Below are 23,740 nucleotides of genomic sequence, written 5' to 3'. Positions count from 1 at the left end.
TGAACCTGCGGCCACTGCGTCAAGGAGTTAACCTCTATATATGGGTGCAGGCTCTACCAGGTGAGCTAACCAGGGGCCCCACTTGCATACCCTAACCCTAACCACCAAACTTTCAAAATAGTGCAGTCAAAACGCAGAGAAAACATTCACGATAGGGAATTTTTGTATTGTTTGATAACCAAGTGATTAGTATGACTTGAATACAAGTAGGCCTACTTTACTTGAGTATTTTGTTACTTTATACTTCTACTCCACTACATTTATTTGATACATGTAGTTACTTTGCAGATTCAGATTATTAATACAACATAGTATCAACAAATACATATTAATAGCCTTTAAAAAGTAATTAAAATTATCCCCAACCACTAGCTGCAACAGTACATAGGCCTACATTAATCTATCAGTAATCCATTATAATATAATAATATAATTAAGGAATAAAGAGGAATATATCACTCCTATTTCAATTCAGAGTGATATGGGACTCATACAAGCTGCAGACAAAGATATCATCATCATATCTTGTTTCACTGTATGTATGCCATGTTATTTAACTACAGTGATGGTAAAATTGTAATTTGGAAAAAGATATCAGTACTATAAACCAACAGCTTGCACATTATGCACATTACATGCACAATATTCATACAGAAGAGGGTTCTGACTGGTTTGATTAGAAAAATTATTAGGCTATATTGACAAATCATTTTACTAGATGATCATTCAAACGCACATTCAACAATACATTCAAGTTTATATTCTACATAGTAATTGCAGACACATACAGCACCCCATTAGTATAATAGGTTATGTAGAGTAAGACAGCCTCTTTGTTGTCTTCCAGGGGGCAGCAGCCAAACTGAAAAGACGAAGAAGAAATGTATGTTATAGCAGCAGAAGAAGAAGACCAAGCCTTGAGGTAAATCCTAAATCGGATCTGCTAGACTGATCGACGTAGTTAGGGCCAGAGCCATAGGGCAGTGAGGGTTGGTCATGAGGAGTGGGGATTGGTTAGGGTTAGGGTAAGAATACCACGGTAAACCAATCAGAGGCAGAATAAGGCGGACCACGAGGCACGTCCTTTGACGTCTAGCGGATCCGATCTAGCATCTTGACCACAACAGGCTCTTGTTCTTCCTGTTTACAAATCTGAAATTGAAGTTCTGTCAGCTGGAGGTGGAGAAAGCAAAAGGTCGCAGGAATGTAAGCTCCGGGTCCTACAGGATGGTCCTCAAGGAAATGGAAGAGACAAGGTCACTAGAGAAGTTTGTAGACTTATCTTTTACAGTTTTGTACTATTCGGTCGTTTGCGTCATGAGAAAATGTAATGTCAGACTCTATTCAGATATCTCGTAACGTTAGTTAACGCTAGATGCTACCCTGCTTAAGCAGGGTGTCACGAGTTGTAGGTGCTTACCTACAACTCGTGACACCCGTTAATAACGTTTTATCAAACAACAGGTTAATTGAATTGAATACCTCATCTCACTGTTGACTGTCTGTTCTTCTATTAAAATGCCACATTACGGCTGTAAAACAGAAAATAGACAAAGATGCGGAGACATATCTGCAAGTGAGTTTTTATACACAAAAAGAGAGAAAAACAAAGATGAAATTATGTTACCTTGAGTTGTATACTAAAGAGAAAAATAAAGCACCACACATATCTGATTGATATTTTGGATCTATTGATGTCTGGTTGCGTGTATTTAATTAATTATTAGTCTGTAACGTAATGTGTTATTTAGGTACTTTTGAACTTCTAAAACTAATTTATTTATGAGTTTGACCATTTCATTCATGAATATATAATTTATTTTCTAATATTTTCAATTTGGTTCTACACAAAAATCCCATTATTGTGATTAAATCCACAAAGCTGATCACAAAAGTGCTGAACCATAAAGCAATTATATAATTTACTTAATTTAAGTAAATAATTTCAAAACTTATTTTTAAAGATCTTAAGTCTTTTAACCTTGAACAGCATGTCAAGTAACTGTCATGTTCCCAAATTTCCCAACTTTCCAACACGCCATTTTCTACAGTCAGTTATGAGTCGTTACTTACTATTCACATGCCTAAACAAATCATTAATGGGAAAGCTGACTCTTATGTAGATCCACATTCTCTCTGTACACAGCAGGATATGTTTCAGGGTTCTCCTAACCAGCCTTCGATTATAATGTACGGAGCCTACAGGAAACCAAAGAGATGGTCATAGATTTTAGTAGAAATAAAATAACAGTTCCTCCCTCCAAGATTAATGGTGAATTAGTAGAGTGGGTCTCAACCTACACACTACACTGATTTTTAATGAACATGTACGGAATAAGTTTAGGAAACTGCAACAGAGAATGTTCTTTCTTAGAAAGCCTAATCAATTTAGAATAGACAATCACATTCTTCAAATGTTTTATAAATCTGTTCTGCAGTGTTCTCTCCTTTGGCTTAATCTGCACTTTTGAAAATATGCATGTTCAAGATCATAAGAAATTACAGTGTTTGATTAAGACGGCCAGCAGGATCATTTGGGTTGTCGAAAATTGCACTCAATACTATTTATATTTCTTACTGTATGTACGTTTGTATGTGTTGTATACTGCATTGTACGTACTGACCATATTTTAAAGTGTTGTGTTTTCTTTTTCTTTTGAGGAGACGTGTAAGACCACACAAATGTCCCCTTGCAGGATAAAAAAGACTTACTTTGACTTTTGACTTTTGTTGGGGCCCTCCTATAGACATTGCGTCAGTCAGCAATGTGTGGTGTTTAAATAGTGCCTGGAATTCTTTTTGTGTACAGACACAACCTTTGTTGGTGTTTTGTGTTGGTTTGTCAAGTGTTGGTCTCATGCTCTGTTTTATTGACTTGTGAAGCACTTTGAACTTATTTGTTTACTTACTTTTAACAAGGTCCATTTAATTCTGTTTTAAGATGGCTTGTGATCACTAAACACGCTGTTTTAAAAGTACATCATAATTTCTTATTTCATTATTTGCCTTCTTTTTCATAGCCCTTTTTTCAGAAGACATGTTACAGTAGGACACGCACAGCTGTAAATAATGAAATTAATGATCACTGTCAACTGTCATGGCTTACTGGGACATTTTATTAGAACAGAGCCATCGTTAATTTTAACATCTGTACTTTTCCTACTATAACTCAAACTGTCTGCTGTGAATAAGGCCTACCGTATCTTCTCTGTTTGCTCATTCTGGACTATTTCTATACTACATACTGGCATATATACACTGGCCTAAAGGATTATTAGGAACACCTGTAAGATTTCTCGTTAACGCAATTATCTAATCAACCAATCACATGGCAGCTGCTTCAATGCATTTAGAGGTGTTGTCCAGGTCTAGACAATCTGCTGAACTCCAAACTGAATGTCAGAATGGGAAAGAAAGGTGATCTAAGCAACTTTGAGCGTGGCATGGTTGTTGGTGCCAGACGGGCTGGTTTGAGTATTTCACAATCTGCTCAGTTACTGGGATTTTCACGCACAACCATTTCTAGGGTTTACAAAGAATGGTCTGAAAAAGGAAAAACATCCAGTATGCGGCAGTCCTCTGGGCGAAAATGCTTTGTTGATGCTAGAGGTCAGAGGAGAATGGGCCGAGTGATTCCAGCTGATAGAAGATCAACTTTGATTCAAATAACTACTCGTTACAACCGAGGTATGCAGTAAAGAATTTGTGAAGCCACAACACGAACAACCTTGAGATGGATGGGCTACACCAGCAGAAGACCCCACTGGGTACCACTCATCTCCACTAAAAATAGGAAAATGAAGCTACAATTTGCACGAGCTCACCAAAATTGGACAGTTGAAGACTGTGATAAAATAAAATGTTGCCTAGTCTGATGAGTCTCGATTTCTGTTGAGACATTCAGATGGTAGAGTCAGAATTTGTCGTAAACCGAATGAGAACATGGATCCATCATGCCTTGTTACCACTGTGCAGGCTGCTGGTGGTGGTGTAATGGTGTGGGGGATGTTTTCTTGGCACACTTTAGGCCCCTTAGTACCAACTGGGCATCGTTTAAATGCCACAGCCTACCTGAGCATTGTTTCTGACCATGTCCATCCTTTTATGACCACCATGTACCCATCCTCTGATGGCTACTTCCAGAAAGATAATGCACCATGTCACAAAGCTCAAATCATTTCAAATTGGTTTCTTGAACATGACAATGAGTTCACTGTACTAAAATGAACCCCACAGTCACCAGATATCAATCCAATAGAACATCTTTGGGATGTGGTGGAACGGGAACTTCGTGCCCTGGATGTGCATCCCACAAATCTCCATCAACTGCAAGATGCTATCCTATCAATATGGGCCAACATTTCTAAAGAATGCTTCCAGCACCTTGTTGAATCAATGCCACGAAGAATTAAGGCAGTTCTGAAGGCGAAAGGGGGTCAAACACGGTATTAGTAGGGTGTTCCTAATAATCCTTTTGGTGAGTGTATTTTTCTTTTCCCTTTGCTTGTGTTCTGCTGTTGTTGCTTGTGCACTGTCCTGTGCTTGCAGTTTGTTGCTTTGCTTCTTTATTCATTAAAGATTTGTATTTTATTATCTCTATTTACAGTTTGTCTGTTAATCAATGGCCATTGTCCTTGACACAAAAATGTACAAATTAAAAGTTACTCCACAAGGTATTTATGTTTGAGCAACATAACTTTACATCACACATATTCTCTATTATACTTCCAATACTCTGTCCTCATCTGTATCAGTGCTACACAAGATCATTTAGTCCCGATGCATTAAAGTTAAGACTGAACCTGTGTATAATTCTTATTTTTTTTACACTGCAGTCCTTTGTTGGGCAACCAGATTTCTGGGCAACCACATGAGGACCCAGACCTTCTGTCTCCAAACCTGAGGCCGAGACATCAGGAACTGATCCCGACACCATGTGGACCGGTGAGCTGCTGCAGCAGAAATGAAACTAAAACATGAGTCTCGAAAGTAGAAGTTAGTTCAGTTTTAGTTCTGTGGGTGAAGGGCTCAGATGTCATCTACATAATCATTAAATTCATTTCAAACTATTGAATAACAATGTCCCAGAAATCCCTCTGCCCTACTTAGGGCTGGGCAATATATCGATATTTTCTAGACCGATATGTGAGGCTAGATATTGTCTTAAATTTTGGATATCGCAATATCGTGATATATATGACATAAGTGTTGTCTTTTCCTGGTTTTAAAGGCTGCATTACAGTAAAGTGATGTAATTTTCTGAACTTACCAGACTTACTTGCTGTTTTATTATTTGCCTTTACCCACTTAGTCATTTTATCCACATTATTGGTGATTATTTATCACAGATCTCATTGTGTTAATATTTTGTGAAAGCACCAATAATCAACCCTACAATATTGCTGCATTATCGACATCGATGTATTTGGTCAAAAATATCGTGATATTTGATTTTTTTTCCATATCGCCCAGCTCTAGCCCTACTGTGTTTATATTGTCATACTTGGACTTGCAGACACTTCCAATCTAAGTGTTGTCCTTATCACAGGTTGTTTCACATTCTTGTCCTCTCCATTTCCACCCTCTTGCAGATAAAGCCTTGGTCGGAGCTATCATGTCTGCTCAAGCTCTACTTCTGCTTCACCTTAGCGTCTCTGCTGGCGCTGCTCGGCCTCACCCTGTTCAGCATCTACAAGCAGCACATGGACACGGATGTATTTGATGAGGACAACTTCACTGTGTCTCTCATCCAGTTGGTTGGAATCTGTGAGTAAAATCACTCCGCTAAAAGGCAGACAGCCATGTACTGCCAATGTCTTTGCAAGTCCATTTAATACCACGCCCGACTAACAGCCAGTCGCACTGTTTGCAAAAAGCACAAGTTTTTCTGATGTAATCACGTGATGGAAACTGTGGAAGAGATGGATGCAATGGCTTTAAGCTTGCATTTCCCCCAGATGGATTTACTGCCCTTATCTTCTACAGACAGAAAATAGCCATCTGCTGAAGCTTTATCTTTTACCAACGTGTCTGTATTGATCTTTTTTTTGCAGTGTTTTACAGTTTACTATACAATAGCCACAACTGTCATTAAATTATGTTTACAACTGACAATTATTTTCCTTATTGATCAATCTGCCAATTATCTTTCTAGATTAATCATTTGTTGTGGATGATCAGACTAAGTTAAGAAACCTTCAAATAAAACTTTGGGATTTGGTAGCTTGTAATAGACATTTATTATTGTTAATGACATTTTATACACCAAAAAGTTAAAAAGATCAGTACCAGGACCATAATAAGTAGGTATGTACCGATCCGACTTTTTCAGTACCGATACCGATACCTGGGATTTGAGTATCGTCCAATACAGAGTAGGGTTAGTAACTTTTGTTACTTGTAAAAGAGCAAATGTGAAAGTGTAGCTATTCAAAGAATACATTATTTTAATGAAGTGACTGGTGTTGTATGTGAGCATTGTATGGTCTGTCCCCCGCAGTGTTCTGCATCTACTACATCAGCCGGGGTGTGTTGCAGGAGAACAGACAGGAGCTGGTGGTGTTTGTGCTCAGCGTGTTGGGGGTGATGGTTCGATCTGTGGTCAACTTCTCCGTGCTGGGGCCAAAGGGCAAGCAGGAGCTGCTGGTAGGTCGCCCTCTACTGGCCTCTCTGAGAAAACACACTGCACCAAGACAGTTTTATAATGAATGATCAGCTATCTAATAAATCAGGAAGCCTCTATATATGTGTGTGTGTGTGTGTGTGTGTGTGTGTGTGTGTGTGTGTGTGTGTGTGTGTGTGTGTGTGTGTGTGTGTGTGTGTTCTTGTTTAACTATATTCGTGGGGTCCAAAAACCGGGAATACAGTATACTTGTTGGGTCCGGACAGCTTTGTAGGGCCAAAATGCTGGACCCCACAACTTTAAAGGGCTGTTTGAGGGTTAAGACTTGGTTTTAGGATTAGGGTTAGAATTAGGTTATGGTTAGGGTGAGGGTCAGTCAGTATAGACAAATTCAAATTTCAATTAGTCTTCCTCCAATACTTAAAGCTCTGCTTCTTCTTAAAAAGCATTTCATTCAATCTTATCTTCCACCACCTGATGTCACTATTGTATGTACTGTATCAGTCACATCTGACTGGATATCATGGCTGCTGGTTGATGTTTGCTGATGCTGAATCATCTACATTCAATATTTGCCTTCATATGGGAAAAAATAACTGATGGTAAATTGTGAGAAACAGATTTGGCTTGTGCAGAAGGAGAAAACACCAGTCATTTACATTCGTATTTCTCTAGTTGGTTGGCTGTTTGGAACTATGAGATTGCTTGGCCTCCTGTATTGCTGCTTGCAGCTTTCTTCAGAACCACTGTACCCCAAAATAACTTACAGAAGGTCCCCAATGCAACCCAACTGTATACTATACTGACTGTGTACTTCAACTTCAGAGGAAAACATTGTACTACTAAATTTACCTTACAGAGACATGTTCCTGGTTTTGTTGCAGATTCAGACTTTACTCACAAAGTGTCACAATTAAAATATGATGCATTGTTATTTATTAAACTATCGTTTAACTACATTAAGTCAATTTAATACATTGTGCTGATATAATGCCTCTCTTTCACTCTTCACTTGGAAGGAACTTTTGAATGCAGGACCTGTACTGTGCGGTATTAATAGTTTTACTATTAATAGTTAATAGTTTTACTATACTATAATTTACTAGAAGAAATGTTTTGAGTACCTCTTCTACCACTGCCAATACCAACATTATCCCGTCATTACATTTTAGTCAACTTTTAGTCATTACTTGTTTTATACGTTATGTTTATCATGTTTAAATCTACAGCTAGCTGCTGCATCACTGGTTAGTTTCTCCTGTTCACTAAAAGGTTTGCTGATCAGTGACCTGAACTCTCTATGACATATACTGTATGTACTGACCCCTGCCCTGAATGATCTTACTCAGGCTTTACCACCCTGCAGGAAACACTATATAAATGTCATGTTACTATGGATGGCAGTCGGTGGTTCAGTCGGTCAGTCAGTCCACCACTTTGGTCCGGTCTGAAATGGCTCAACAACTATTTCAATCAGGAGAGACTTCATTGAAAGGTGGAAATACGTTTATTCATCACAAGATGCACAGAGTTGAAATGTACAGAGTCTAGAATCCATCGCTATCAGTGTTGGGAAGGATACTTTCAAAACGTATTCTGTTACAGAATACACGCCCAAAAATGTAATTTATAACGTATTCCGTTATTCTGAATACTTGGATTACTTCCACATTGAATTGCATTTTATAAGTGTAGGAATGCGGCCATCACATACAGCTTACTAAACAGGCCTATTCTGGTCTGTTCTTCTGTTCCAACTGGCTGAATGTGTACCTGAACAAGCAGATAGATTGTTGTATTTGGAGTCCCGAACTGCATACTACAAAAATCTAACCGCAGTCTAAGCTACCACGAACTAATTTTAGCTAACGTTAGCTAACATGTCAAACGGGGCTAGTCAGTCTTTCCACGGCTCTGGAGCTAGTAAATCAGCACATAGGAGAATGTAAAGTCGCACGTCAACTATAAAATAGCAAGGTGACCAGTGAAACTACAGCAGACGACTACCCTTGGCTAATTAAAAAAAACAACTTACTTTAAGATGCTTTTTCAGGTTGGAGGTGGAGTAATTTGGACGCTGAAAGGAGGTTGGTTGCTGGCAAGCAGAAATTGCACTGCAATTTCGTTCTCCCTGTTCTTTCTTTAATGTGAAATGCTGTTTGAATTTCCAAGATAGAAATGCATTCCTGCCCTGGCTCTGTTGTGCCGGTTCCGGCTCCATCTCTACCCCTATCAGTGATCACGCAAATAGCTAATTTTTTCGTTTTCATATTGGGGCTTCTGGGAAATGCATGGAGTTGCCTTAATTTATTTAGAGAGTGAAAAACTCGTGAAACAGAGAAGTATCGTCATGTAATCCATTTCAACAATGTAACTGTATTCTAAATACCAACTATTTAAATTGTAACTGTAATGGAATACAGTTACTCATAATTTGTATTCTGAATACGTAACGCCGGTACATGTATTCCGTTACTCCCCAACACTGATCGCTATGTACATTTTATAAGGGGTAGAGAGGCCATGAGTAGGCAGGAATATCCCTCAATGGAATCTAGACACTGGTGGTGGTGAAGGAAGCCTAAAGATCTGGATGGATGTTATGGGAGCGGAACTTGTGGTGTAGGACCCTTGGTGCTGGGAAATGATGATGATTGGAGGTGAATGGGGTAGATGAGGGTTGCTTGATTTGCCTGAAATGACAACTGACAGCAGCAAAGAGGAGAACAGATTTAAAGCAGGGGTGCAATGATGTGATTGGCTCATGGAAATCATTTAACTGAAAGAGTGAATGCCCAGAGTCACCTGATCAGATTGGGAAAGAGAGAGAGGAGAATGAAAGCATAGAAGTCTTCCTGAATGACCTGAGTTTAAAGGGGTGGTTCAGAATTTTGGACATAGGACACATTGGTTTTAAAGGGTAGTTTTATTTCTAACATTATTCTATCAACACAGACATTTACATCGATATTCTGGTGTTATAATTTATTTGCCTTGGGTGTACTGTGGAGTGGGTAAGACTGTTTTTAGTGGCAGGCTAGCAGATACTGTTGACTTGCGCTAGCCTAGCACCAGTGAACTCTGCAACTGGAAGGACTGGATGTAAAGTATTGAAAATGGTCTCTGATAAATAACACACTGGCTAACTTGGAAATGAGGTCCCATGTCCAAAATTCTGAACCACCCCTTTAATTAGATGGATTGCCATGGAATGATGAAATTAATAGTGGTGATCCTCTGACGTTGCCTGTAGCAGCACTTTATCCAATCCATCCAATATCAGTTGTCCAATTCATCCAACACTTTGATTTATGTCGCAGGTTCGCTTTGTGTGCATCATGTGTCTGGGCGTGATCCACGTCTTTTGCACCACGCTGCTCATCCGGAGGCCCAACATGATGGCATTCCGTGTGGGCGGGGCCTTGGAGAGCCTCCAGGAGCAATACTTTCTGCTCAACCTGTGTTTCTCCATGGTGACCTTTGATCTTCAGGCTCAGGTTCATGTACATTTCTTTATACAAAATGTGTCAGACAACCTCCACAGTGCAGACACACACATATACACATATACAGTGGTGCTCATAAGTTTTTATTTATTATATTTATGAACCCATGCTAAAGTTGACTAAAAAGAGGAATAAAAAAAATCGTCTTTTGGAAATTGATCTTAACGCCTTATTAAAAAAATTAGGAAAAATCCAACCTTTCCAACACAGTTTTCTTTGTGAATGAATAATGTATCGTAAATAAATAAATGTTTTTTACTTAAAATACAGGGGGCATAAGTAAGGACACCCCTATGTTAAATTCCCATAGAGGCAGGCAGAGTTTTATTTTTAAAGGCCAGTTATTTCATGGATCCAGGATACTATGCATCCTGATAAAGTTCCCTTGGCCTTTGTAATTAAAATAGCCCCACATCATCACATACCCTTCACCATACCTAGAGATTGACATGGGGTACTTTCCATAAAATCATCTCTCAATGCAAATCCAACCAGCTATTAGGCTAACTGAAATAAAACCATGGCAACCTCTAGGTATGGTGAATATTTTTTTATTCCTCTTTTTCAACTTTAGCATGGGTTCATAAACTTATGAGCACCACTGTACATTTACATACGTGTGTGTGTGTGTGTGTGTGTGTGTGTGTGTTAGGACTGGTCTGGTCTGTACTGAGCCTTAAAAGTAAAGGGGTCACGGTGCGGGTGCACGCAGCCGCCGCAGAATACACGGTAGGTAGGTTGATGCAGGTAATGTGGGAACAAGGTTGCCTATTGTGATCTATTGCCTCATGGGAAAGTGCATCGTCAGTGTTCGTACAGTGTTCATTTTTATCTTCTAATGAAAATAGTTTACCAAGTTGCCAGTGGGTACAATGTTACCTCAGTCCCCAGCAAGAGGCTTTCGTCTGTATTTGAAACTTGCACTACTGTCTGTTCAAAATGTCTGTTTTTTTTTTCACTGTCCAGAACTCACAGCAAACCGTGATCCAAAACCATGGTATGAACTGAACCGTAACTTCTGTGTACAGTTACACCCCTAGTATATACTTTTTTACTATACTATGACTTTTTTTTTTATTATTTCTTATGACATACTATAATATGACTTTTTTTTTTAAAATTTACAACATACTATACTATGACTTTTTAAAATACATTTTTACAACATACTATACTATGACTTTCTTAAACCTTTTTATGACCTACCACACGATGGATTTTTTATGACTTTTTTTTTACCTACTACACTATCACTTTTTTGACATACAATATGTCTTATTCTTTTTACTTTTTTTGACATACTATACCTGGATGTTCTTTTACATTTTGACAACATATACTGACTTTTTTTTACATTTTCACCACGTACTTATTCTATTTTTTTTTTATGATACACTTTACTATGACCTTTTATGGCATTTTTACGACATACCATACTATGACTTTTCAATGTTTTTTTTCGACACACTATACTTTTACTGTTTTCAACATGAAAAGGCAACCAGCAAGAAGTCACTGTAGACTCTGACCCAGGTTCTATTCCCAGTCTGGGTTGGCCCTTTTCGTGACGTTTTTTTCCAACATTTTATTTTTATTTATTTTTTTATTTAACCTTTATTTAACCAGGTAGGCTGTTGAGAACAGGTTCTCATTTGCAACGGCAACCTGGCCAAGAAAAGCGTAGGCGTGCAAGACAACAAATAGTTTCACATTCAATACAGTACAAGAATACAGAATACAATATGTTACATTAAGTGCAGAATAAGTGGGCATTACAAATGCCGGCACGTAGTGAGGTGTAAGTAAGTAACATACAATACTATTACTTTTTTATGACTTTTTTTTAACATACTATACTTAGATTTTTTTCGGCATACCATACTATGACTTTTTAATGTTTTTTTGACTTTGTTGACTTTTGACTTCGGCATGCTATACTATGACTTTATCACTTTTTCGACGTACAGTACTATGACTTTTTTCGACATGCTATACTATGACTTTGTTATTGTTCTGTTTTATTTTGTAGTTTCTCTCTCTCCCATGTCATGTCTTGTTTTACTTCCTGCCTTGTGTTTTCCCGCCTTTGTGATTGTCTGCCCCACCCTGATGTGTTTCACCTGTTCCTGAGCCTTGTGTCACCTGTCCCTTGTTTCACCCTCGTTACCTTGTGTATTTATGCTGCGTTCATGCTACCTGGAAATAACAGGGACCGCCCCCGTGGTTACGTTGTTTTTCCGACTGGCAGCGTTCACATGGTCGGGATGCATGTTCTTCTTCTTCTTCTTCTTCTTCTTCTTCTTCTTCTTCTTCTGTTATATTGGCGTTTGGCATAACAAATTGTTGCATGACTGCCACCAACGGTTGGCCGTAGCCTAGAGCATCAGGTGTGTGAAAACATGGAGGCCACAATAACAAAAGATTTGCTGCTGTTTTCTTATGCGAGCATACAAACAGCGCATGTTATCTGCAGGACAACGGACAGGAAAGGACACGGATAATGTGTTTTTTTTAGGGCTGTCAATCGATTAAAAAAATTAATCTAATTAATTACATACTCTGTAATTAATTAATCGAAATTAATCGCATACATAATTAACGGTGCCTGAACCGATACTTTTAAGAAAGTAAAAAAAGAAAAGAAAAAAAAGGGTACTAAACAACAGTTGGTGACATTAAAGAACGGCTTGTTTATTGCTAAGGCCATATGGTCAAATTAAATGATTTAATAATAATGTATAACAATAACAATAACTTATTTCACTAGTAAATTGCTGTTGAATGACAAAAACAACCACCAGATGGGAAAAGGACATTTACAATAACTCCAAATACACCATGAGTCTGTAGTTTACCAGTTTCATTGAACGCACCGTCTATGTTGTTTTTCCGACGGCTAAAACACAGTCAAACTTTACACCGTTTAGCGTTAGCTGTCAGCATTTTAACCGTTTTTAATCCAGCTACTAGCTAGCGGTAGGCTAACGTTAGCTGCTGTCGAGTATAGTGTTAACTAGCGTCACATGCAGCGGTGTTTGTGTTGCTTGTATCGTCTTCAGAGCATCAGAGAGAAGTGCAGACATATCAGTGGCACCAGGTTTCGGTAGCCAGGGTTGGCAGGAAGAAGATTTTTACAAGTAAATGTTCCAATTAATGATCCAGGCAGAACATTCTCGTCTCCCTCCTTCATTTTACAGTCCAATGGTGGCTAGAACGGCTGGAATGGATTAATCTGCGTTATTTTCTTTTTATTTTGACAGCCCTAGTTTTTTTTTATACATGGGCCTATTTAGGAATAATTTGAAACATATTATGTCTGTGTATGTTTCTTGGCAGAGGCGTTGGCCCACAATAAACAGTTTGTCATTGAAATATGTTCAGTGAACCAAAGTTGCCTACATCAAACCTCAGTTGTCAACAACGCGTCACCAACTGGGAAACTCGGTTAGCAAAATCCAGCCCGAGTTTCCCACCTCTGATTCCCACAGGAAGTGACGTGAATGGTGACGTTTTCACTCGGAAAAATGTTTTTCCGATGTCTATGAACACAGCATAAGTCTCTGTGTTGTCTTTGTCTGTTGTCAGATCATTGTATTGTGTGTATTGTGTATAGAGTGTTTGTGTAAGTCTACCCCTTTGTCTTGGTGTTCCAGTTTTCTGTGATTCCTGGTCTTTTGGCTTCCTCAACGTTTTGGAACTATTTTTGCCTACTGTCTTCAGGACTCTTTTTGTTGTATCGCCTTTATTTTATTAAATCCTCAAGCTCACCACTGCCCTGCTGTCTCTGCATTTCTGGCACCGCCATTTCTGTTATCACTTTTTTCTACGTACAGTACTATGACTTTTTTTGACATACTATACTATGACATTTTTATGACTTTTGTCAACATACTATACTATGCCTTTTTAAAAACTTTTTTCGACATACATACTATGACTTGTTTTTTTTTTTTTTTACTTTTTTGACATAATATCCTAGGACTTTCTTTTACATTTTTACGACATATTCTGACTATTTTTAAAAACATTTTTCACAACATATTATTCTATGACTTTTTTTTTACACGTTTACAACATACTATGCTATGATTATTTTTTTTTACTTTTTTCGCCATACTGTACTATGACTTTTTTCGATGCACTATACTATGACTTTTTTTCGACATACTATACTATGACATTTTAATGACATTTTTCGACATACTATACTATGACTTTTTTTCAACATACTATACTATGACTTTTCATGACTTTTTTCGACATAGTACACTGACATTTTCATGACTTTTTTTCGACATACTATATACAATGCCTTTGTTCAACATACTATAATATGACTATTTTAAACTTTTTTCAACATACTATACTATGACTTTTTTATCACTTTTTTGACATACTATACTATGACTTTTTCATGATTTTTTTCGACATACTATACTATTACTTTTTTGTGACTTTTTGACATACTATACTATGACTTTTTTTTTCGACATATCTATACTATGACATTTTCATGACATTTTTCAACATACTATACTAGCCTATGCCTTTTTTCGACATACTATAATATGACTTTTTTATCACTTTTTTTCAACATACTATACTATGACTATTTTCTACATACTATAATATGACTTTTTTGGATATACCATATCATGTCTTTTTTTGACATACTGTACTATGACATTTTTTAAAACTTTTTTTCAACCTACTTACTATACTATGACTTTTTTCGACATACTATACTATGACTTTTTATTACTCTTTTCAACCTACAATACCATGACTTTTTGTCACTTTATACTTTATACATACTGTGACTTTTTAAATTGCTTTTTTCGATATGCTATTCTTTTACTGTTTTCAACTTCAAGTCTTTTGTGCCACAGTGGATTGGTGGTTTGCACCGCTTCAACAGGCAGGTAGGTACTGTAGACTCTTAACCAGGTTCAAATCCCAATCCAACTTCATGAGATTTTTACGATATACTATACTATGCCTTTTTCCAATATACTATAATATGACTATTTTTAAACTTTTTTTGACATACTATACTATGACTTTTTACGATATACTATACTATGATTTTTTTAAACTTTTTTCGACATACTATACTATGCTTTTTTTCAACATTATAATATGACTATTTTTAAACTTTTTTCGACATACTATACTATGACTTTTTACGACATACTATACTATGACTTTTTACGACATACTATACTATGACTTTTTACGACATACTATAGTATGCATTTTTTCAACATACTATAATATGACTATTTTTAAACTTTTTTCGACCATGACTTTTTGTCACTTTATACTTTACTTTATACATACTGTGACTTTTTAAATTGCTTTTTTCGATATGCTATTCTATTACTGTTTTGAACTTCAAGTCTTTTGTGCCACAGTGGATTGGTGGTTTGCACTGCTTCAACAGGCAGGTAGGTACTGTAGACTCTTAACCAGGTTCAAATCCCAATCCAAGTTGGGCCCTTTGTGAGATTTTTTCGACATACTATACCATGACTTTTTATCACTTTTTTCGACATACCATACTGTGACTTTTTTATTGCTTTTTTTGACGTACTATGCTATTACAGTTTACAACATGAATTGTTTTGTGGCACTTGGCACAGTGGCATGGTGGTTTGCACTGCTTTAACAGGAAAGTAATCAGTGCAGCCTCTGACCCAGGTTTGATTCCATGTCCCCGTTGTGTGCCCTTTTCATGACATTTTTTCGACATACTATACAATGATTTTGTTATCACTTCTTTCAACATACTTTACTATGACTTTTTGCAACATACTATACTATGACATTTTTATTTATGATTTTTTCCGACATGCTATATTATGACTTCTTACGACATACTATATTATGACTTTTTTATGATTTTTCATGATTTGTTTCGACATACTATACTATGACTTTTTAGTGACTTTTTTCAACATACTATACTATGACTATTTTAAGATTTTTCATAATTTTTTACGACATACTATACTATAACATTTTAGTGACTTTTTTCAACATACTATACTATGACAGTTTTATGACTTTTTCGACATGCCATATTATGCCTTTTTTCGACATACTATACTATGACATTTTTCGACATACTATACTATGACTTTTTTTGACTTACTATAATATGACTTTTTATGCCTTTTTTCAACATACTGTACTATGACTTTTTTCGACATACTATACTATGACATTTTTATGACTTTTTTTCAACATACAGTACTATACTATGACTTTTTTCTACATACTATACTATGACTTTTTTTATGCCTTTTTTCGACATACTATACTATGATTTTTTTATTACTCTTTTCAACCTACAATACCATGTCTTTTTGTCACTTTATACTTTACTTTATCCATACTGTGACTTTTTAATTGCTTTTTTCGATATATGCTATTCTTTTACTGTTTTCAACTTCAAGTCTTTTGTGCCACAGTGGATTGGTGGTTTGCACCGCTTCAACAGGCAGGTAGGTACTGTAGACTCTTAACCAGGTTCAAATCCCAATTCAGGTTGGGCCCTTCATGAGATTTTTTCGACATACTATACTATGACTTTTTTATTACTCTTTTTTTACATACTATACCATGACTTTTTATCACTTTTTTCGACATACCATACTGTGACTTTTTTATTGCTTTTTTTGACGTACTATGCTATTACAGTTTACAACATGAATTATTTTGTGGCACTTGGCACAGTGGCATGGTGGTTTGCACTGCTTTAACAGGAAAGTAATCAGTGCAGCCTCTGACCCAGGTTTGATTCCATGTCCCCGTTGTGTGCCCTTTTCATGACATTTTTTCGACATACTATACAATGATTTTGTTATCACTTCTTTCAACATACTTTACTATGACTTTTTGCAACATACTATACTATGACTTTTTTATGACTTTTCATGATTTTTTGCGACATACTATACTATGACTTTTTAAAACTTTTTTCGACATACTATACTATGACTTTTTACGACATACTATACTATGACATTTTTATTTATGATTTTTTACGACATGCTATATTATGACCTTTTTATGATTTCTCATGATTTGTTTCGACATACTATATTATGACTTTTTAGTGACTTTTTTCAACATACTATACTATGACTTTTTTCGACATACTATACTATGACTTTTTTCAACATACTATACTATGACTATTTTAAGATTTTTCATAATTTTTTACGACATACTATACTATAACATTTTAGTGACTTTTTTCAACATACTATACTATGACAGTTTTATGACTTTTTCGACATGCCATATTATGCCTTTTTTCGACATACTATACTATGACATTTTTCAACATACTATACTATGACTTTTTTTGACTTACTATAATATGACTTTTTATGCCTTTTTTCAACATACTGTACTATGACTTTTTTCGACATACTATACTATGGCTATTTTATGACTTTTTTCGACATACTATTCTATGACATTTTTATGACTTTTTTTCAACATACAGTACTATACTATGACTTTTTTCTACATACTATACTATGAATTTTTTATGCCTTTTTTCAACATACTATTCTATGACATATTTATGACTTTTTTTTCAACATACTATACGACTTTTTTCAACATACGGTACTATACTATGACTTCTTTATGCCTTTTTTCAACATACTATACTATGACTTTTTTCATGACATTTTTCGACATACTATACTATAACATTTTTATGACTTTTATTCAACATACTATACGACTTTTTTCAACATACTATACCAAGACTTTTTTCAACATACTATACTATGACTTTTTTCAACATACTATACTATGGCTATTTTATGACTTTTTTCGACATACTATTCTATGACATTTTTATGACTTTTTTTCAACATACAGTACTATACTATGACTTTTTTCTACATACTATACTATGAATTTTTTATGCCTTTTTTCAACATACTATTCTATGACATATTTATGACTTTTTTTTCAACATACTATACGACTTTTTTCAACATACGGTACTATACTATGACTTTTTTATGCCTTTTTTCAACATACTATTCTATGACATTTTTATGACTTTTTTTCAACATACTATATGACTTTTTTCAACATACGGTACTATACTATGACTTTTTTATGCCTTTTTTCAACATACTATACTATGACTTTTTTCATGACATTTTTCGACATACTATACTATAACATTTTTATGACTTTTATTCAACATACTATACGACTTTTTTCAACATACTATACCAAGACTTTTTTCAACATACTATACTATGACTTTTTTGACATACTATACTATGACTATTTTATGACTTTTTTCGACATACTATTATATGATATTTTCACATAATATACTATGACTTTTAACATTTTTACATCATACTATACTATGACTTTACATGTGTTGGTACAAAATGGCGAGCCTTTGTGTGTGATTTTAGAGCAATAGGACAATATTTACCTGATGAAGGTCTGAGACCGAAACGTTGTATTTTTCTAAATAAATTATTGCTTGCGTAATGGTCAGTGTGCGGGACTTTTCTCTCAACTTTTTGATCTACTATTTCTGATCACATCCTACGCACCTGCCCAACAAAAGAGGAGTGCAAAAAAGTTTTCTTACGCAATAGGACAGAAACAAACTGAAATACAAGTACCTCTTCAAATTATCTACTTCTTTATTACTGACATGTTGTTGGTTTGTTTCAGTTGTGTCTGTGTATCGTGATCACCACGTCGGACTTGGCCGTGTCTGCTCCCAACAACATCATCCTGGGCGTCGGAGTGGTGTGGGCCTGCCTGATCGCCGCCGTTGGGGCTGTTGCAGTAAGTGCTCTTCATCCATCATCTTCACTAGAAAAACGGCTCTTCACACAAAGGGACCATAAACTAAAATATCATACAGGATGCATTCCATAAACCATCAAGAGCACACGTGGTAGTATTCAAGCAGTCGGTGGTTGTAACTTCTTGTTGTTTTTCAGGTTTTAAAGGAAGCCAAGAAGTTAGTTTGGGTCTTCATGTTGCTGAACCTTCCTCAACTAGCCTTCTTTGTTTATCTGATTTACACGGTGAGCTGCCAATGAGTTTTCCCTGAGATCAAATATTTCAATAGCTCTGAATCTGTGTGAGTGCTTTTACAAATACTGATCGATGGATGACATTTGGTCATTTTAGGACACTTTTCCTAAAAAAAAGTCGAAAATATATAGCTTTATTAAAAAAATAGGCTCACTTATTTCCTAATAGAGCTGGGCACTGTAGTTTTTAATCAAACATTACTCAAACAGGCGTGACAGTATGTTAGGGACTATTTTAGCATGATAGTGATGTGAGATTGATTCAAAGTAGTAGAAGTTTTCCCAAGGGGACATTACAGTATATTATCTGTTGCTGTTATATGAGTTTGGCATTGCATGTATATCATTTGTGTACATTCAGAAATGGATTACTGCAGGAAAATGGTTTGCTTTAATTACAGGTGGTGGTGACATGGTTCCAGGACGGCACGTACACCTTGGAGGCAGCTTCCGTCACCGGAGGTTTGATTTCACTGGTGATTAAAGTGGTTTTATTCTGGGGCCTCATCAGACTGGTGCACAGCTTCGGCCAAGGCCTGAGGGAGAGGAGTGAGTATATACTGTCTGATGTCACTGCTTTTTCTTTAATTGGTTTTAGTCCTTCAAACATTACTCTGAGCAGAAGACAAAACAAACGCTACATCGGCAGAATATTAACTAATCTTTGCAGATTTCTAAATATCCTAAACTACTTCCCCCTTATGTTTGTCTTAATCACATCCCTTTATGTTTTTTTTTGCAGTGTTTGCACCCAGCAAGTGATAAAACATCCGGTGGGCGTGGACCAAGGACAAAGCTGCATGCTGAGGGCCTATGGAGTTAATATTTATATTCAACATCAACTCCACCAATCAGTCAGCTTGACTTTTTTGCTTATATTTTCCTAATAAAGTGCTTTATACTGTATAGATTTTTATTTTAGCTAACACTCCTTTGTCAATGTGCCTATTTCCAAATGTAAAGCATCACAACTGAAATGATATCAAATGCCTTTTATAGATTGGATACATAATGGTTTTTAATTTTTAAAGTGGCCAAAGGAGCTTTAATCTTAAATGGTTTTTTTTGTTTCCTTCCTGTAAATTACATTCAATGACTACTTTTTTGAAATTGTAATCGTGAAACTTAAACTTGTGATTTGCATTGTCTAAACTGCTCTTTGAGCAACACTGGAATGTTTTTACTTACCGGTTTCTTGATTTTATTCTTTCTCTTTCGCACCTTAATGCACTTACTCAAGTCCTTTTTTCATTCAAGGTTCTTAATAAAATATCAAAACAATTGTTTTGGATGCATCCTCCCTTCCCTATGCACAGTCTAATAGAACTGGATTTACATCCAGGTAACTGTTTTTTATTTTTTATTTTTAGTGGATATTGCAAACAAATTGCATGACTTCTACCACATTTCCATGATTTATAGCAAGCATGAACCCAAGGACTGGTTTCAGGTGTAAAGCACGTTGATTAAACAGGAGGATACACACTTCCTGGTTACATGAACTCTCGGTTTATTGAGGTGTTATGGAAAAAGAAATAGCAGGATTCTTATTAGAAACATTAACAAACTTAACGATACAAAAGTCAAGAGTTACAAAAGTGAAAAGCACTTTGAGAGAAGAGTTGACAATGCTTCACAGAAAAGAGAAGTCTTTTTGCAGAACTGCAGATTACTGGGACTTAGCAGTTCAGCCCAACATTGGAAACAAACAATATTCGTGTACATTATCTGTTTTGACCCAACTTCATCTGAAAATTAGACTTCAAGTTGTCCTGAAATTGATTTTGAATAAGCTTAGGCTCTATTGAAATGTACAAGTACTTCTGACCAATTACAAGCTGTTGAATCACAGAGTTAGAGAATCAGAACTGCTAAAACACCTTTCATCAACAAAAATAATTAACTGAAGAAGGTATTAATGTAAAAAAGTATCAAATAGATTTATTTTCAGCAATGATACATTGTAAACGGGTTAATAAACATATACTTTACAAAATACATCTTATTCAAGCATCACATATATACACATACTCAGTAAAGGAATGATTGCCTTTTGGAGCTTAGTTGGTCCACTTCAGTACACCACCATTCATGTTTTCACCCTGACACAATTTGTTAAACCAATTCATAATGTATATAACATCTAGACATTATTATTTGAACATTTATGTAAGGAAGGCCACATTCAACAAGATTGTGCAGTGGCAAACTTGTAGCAAACTGACAAGTCTGAAAAATTCAATTCCTCACTCTACACAGAGCATTAAATCACCCACAGCCCACAGATACTGGTCTATTAAACCTACACAGGATTCAGCTATGGCTTAGACAACATTTAAAAAAAAACAAGACAATAAAAAGACACTGAAAACATTTGAACTGTGGTCTCTTTGAATATCACCTCCTCGCATTCTTGACATGTCATCCAAAACCGACTACATGACTGCAGGACAGAGACTATGTGACACATTCTACATAACTCAATTAGTCAAGTGTCAGCGCTGCAGACAGCAAAGACAACAGTCAACATGTGGTTACAATGAAAATGCACAAATCACACATCTGTGCAAGTGTGTGATTACATCATCACCGTGATGTAAACCTTGAAAAATAACGTTTCTATACATTAATGATACCAGTGTTTAAGGCACAGTCTGTATAGTTGGGCCACTATTGCCAAGTAGGTGTACTGTAAATGTGCTCGTCCCCAGGGTGCACCTAAAAATTGCGTAAGACATTAGTCATGCATTCATGACATTACATCAGTGTTTCCTGATTTGATAAACAGAATTAAAAGTTTGACTTAACAGATATTTCTTTTTAAATCGTCCAGATAATTCCAACTGATCCTTTACCGCTCTGAAAGAACTAGCTTTTTGTTGTTTATAAAAGTAGTAGATGTGTCCCTGCCATCTGTCTTAAAGACTTAAAAGTGCTCAAACAGACCATCAAAGAGTATTGCAATAACTGCTATCCACAACTGACCTTCAGAGTTTTAGTCCAAGTTCATCCCAAGCCTGGCCTTTTCCTTCAGATTACTTTCTCTACAAACTGCTTTTTGACTTCAAATAGCCGGTTTACACAGCATACCTTAGGAAAGCACACAGTCCTGGACCAATAGTTGGGCCAAACTCCATTCAAAGTCCACCATTTTAGCGTGCATACACATTAGAACATGATATAATATCTTCTGGGTGTTCTACAGACTCATTATTAATGCTGCGTACCTCTGACATACAAATGTAGGTATGTTACTTGTGTAACCCCCGTTCTCTGAGTAGCATCAGTGAGTTTGATTAGGCTCAACATTCAGATTTGTTTTCTATGGAACTTCAAAGTGTCAAATAAATTGTGAAACAATTTTATGAATTATTAAAACTAAACTCATTTTTATGAAATGTTACTTCATACATTTCTATTTTAATAGTTTCATTTTTTTTTTCTTTATACAATTTTTTATTTTAAAACGAGTTTGGGTCTAAAGCCTGTCTTAATTTCATATTAGCAGTTTTCTAAATGACACTTTTATTTTAAACTGTCACTATTTAAGCATCAAGTTGTCACCAGTCTCCGCCTCCTCACCTTTCAGCCAATAACATGCTTCCAGCCTCTCACCAGACTCTAGAGCTAACTATCTCCTGTTGGCTAAAAAAACTAAACAGACTATATCGATAGATAGACTCCCTTTCACATAGTTATATAAATTAACTGGTTAATTTATTTATTTTAATGACTTATTTAATTTAATTGAACACTTTGTGGGTTTTTTTTTATAGTTCGCCTCTTATTTCCACACATTTATTCCAGCAAAATGGAGGACTGCAGCAAAAGAGCTGTTCGGCCCAATACTTAGAATATTACTATTTAAAAATGTTAACACATATGAAGGGCAACAATAATATGACAGATGTTTTTGAATGGAGTTTGCCGAAACCTAAACCGTTTTGTCTTTTATCCATCAAAGACAAAATGGCACAGAGCATGGTCAAGCTATAACCAAGAGGAAGGAGTCCTTGAGACTTCTGAGGAGACTTTAAAGATGCTTCAGAACTCCTCGTCCTCTGAGCTGAGGTAGTTCTGCTTCTTCCTCACGTTCCAGTGTAAACACTGGGCCAGGCTCTCGAACCAGTCATTGACCGGGTCCCGGAAACAGATGGAGGGAACGGGGAAGCAGGAAGTAGTGATGGTAATACTGGAACAGGGATGGAAAGAAGAAGAAAAAAAAACATCAGAAAAGGTTTTGTGTCACAATGGCTGCAGGCCGAATGAGGAAAGAAAAGTACTTGCAATCAGGAAAGCAAAAGAGGAGGTGTTGCCATCAGATGCAGCACCGCAACTTCCTTGTAAAGCAACACTGGGTTTTTGTTTAAGAATGCTCAAATGACTCAAAATGACTGGCAGCTTATTTCAAGTACCAGGAAGGTTATTATCTCAATCATTATCTTCCTCAGTTACATAAAGTAAAAAGGACCTAGATCTGGCACGCAGGACACTCCTGGCCTCAAGCCCAT

The 23,740-nt window shown here is 36.2% G+C and overlaps 2 protein-coding genes across 6 annotated transcripts in view; one reads left to right on the top strand and one right to left on the bottom strand.

Moving 5' to 3' along the window:
• Positions 1-1,000: 1,000 nt before the first annotated feature.
• Positions 1,001-20,510, top strand: LOC116040705. 2 transcript variants are annotated; one of them, XM_036007992.1, is made up of 9 exons: positions 1,001-1,256; positions 4,836-4,944; positions 5,592-5,766; positions 6,500-6,645; positions 9,943-10,119; positions 18,859-18,975; positions 19,134-19,220; positions 19,631-19,778; positions 19,972-20,510. In XM_036007992.1, the coding sequence occupies exons 1-9, from the start codon at positions 1,228-1,230 to the stop codon at positions 19,989-19,991; spliced, it is 1,008 nt and encodes a 335-aa protein (XP_035863885.1). In that variant the 5' UTR covers positions 1,001-1,227; the 3' UTR covers positions 19,992-20,510. The 2 variants fall into 2 exon arrangements, with proteins under 2 accessions (XP_035863885.1, XP_031142126.1); XM_031286266.2 differs by having other exon boundaries at positions 1,039-1,268.
• A 526-nt stretch (positions 20,511-21,036) lies between these two features.
• Positions 21,037-23,740, bottom strand: part of nadka (NAD kinase a) — a 30,107-nt gene continuing 27,403 nt past the window's right edge. For 3 of the 4 annotated variants that reach the window (XM_031286263.2, XM_031286264.2, XM_031286265.2), the window contains one exon: positions 21,037-23,421. In XM_031286263.2, the coding sequence (XP_031142123.1) occupies positions 23,274-23,421 (148 nt within the window). In that variant the 3' untranslated portion in view covers positions 21,037-23,273. The remainder of the gene's footprint in view (positions 23,422-23,740) is intronic. The other variant, XR_004102739.2, reaches the window with a different exon arrangement.

This window comes from Sander lucioperca, chromosome 12, assembly GCF_008315115.2.
Source record: "Sander lucioperca isolate FBNREF2018 chromosome 12, SLUC_FBN_1.2, whole genome shotgun sequence".
In the NCBI taxonomy this organism is placed as follows: Eukaryota; Metazoa; Chordata; class Actinopteri; order Perciformes; family Percidae; genus Sander; species Sander lucioperca.
The sequence above is the reverse complement of the archived record's forward strand: the minus strand, read 5'-3'. Positions and strand labels throughout refer to the sequence as shown.

Excerpts from the sequence above, each read along its gene's own strand:
- LOC116040705 (XM_031286266.2), top strand. The coding sequence starts at position 1,228 with ATGGTCCTCAAGGAAATGGAAGAGACAAGGTCACTAGAGAA. Across the intron at positions 6,646-9,942 it reads AGGGCAAGCAGGAGCTGCTG|GTTCGCTTTGTGTGCATCAT; the intron begins GTAGGTCGCCCT and ends TTTATGTCGCAG. Across the intron at positions 10,120-18,858 it reads CCTTTGATCTTCAGGCTCAG|TTGTGTCTGTGTATCGTGAT; the intron begins GTTCATGTACAT and ends GGTTTGTTTCAG.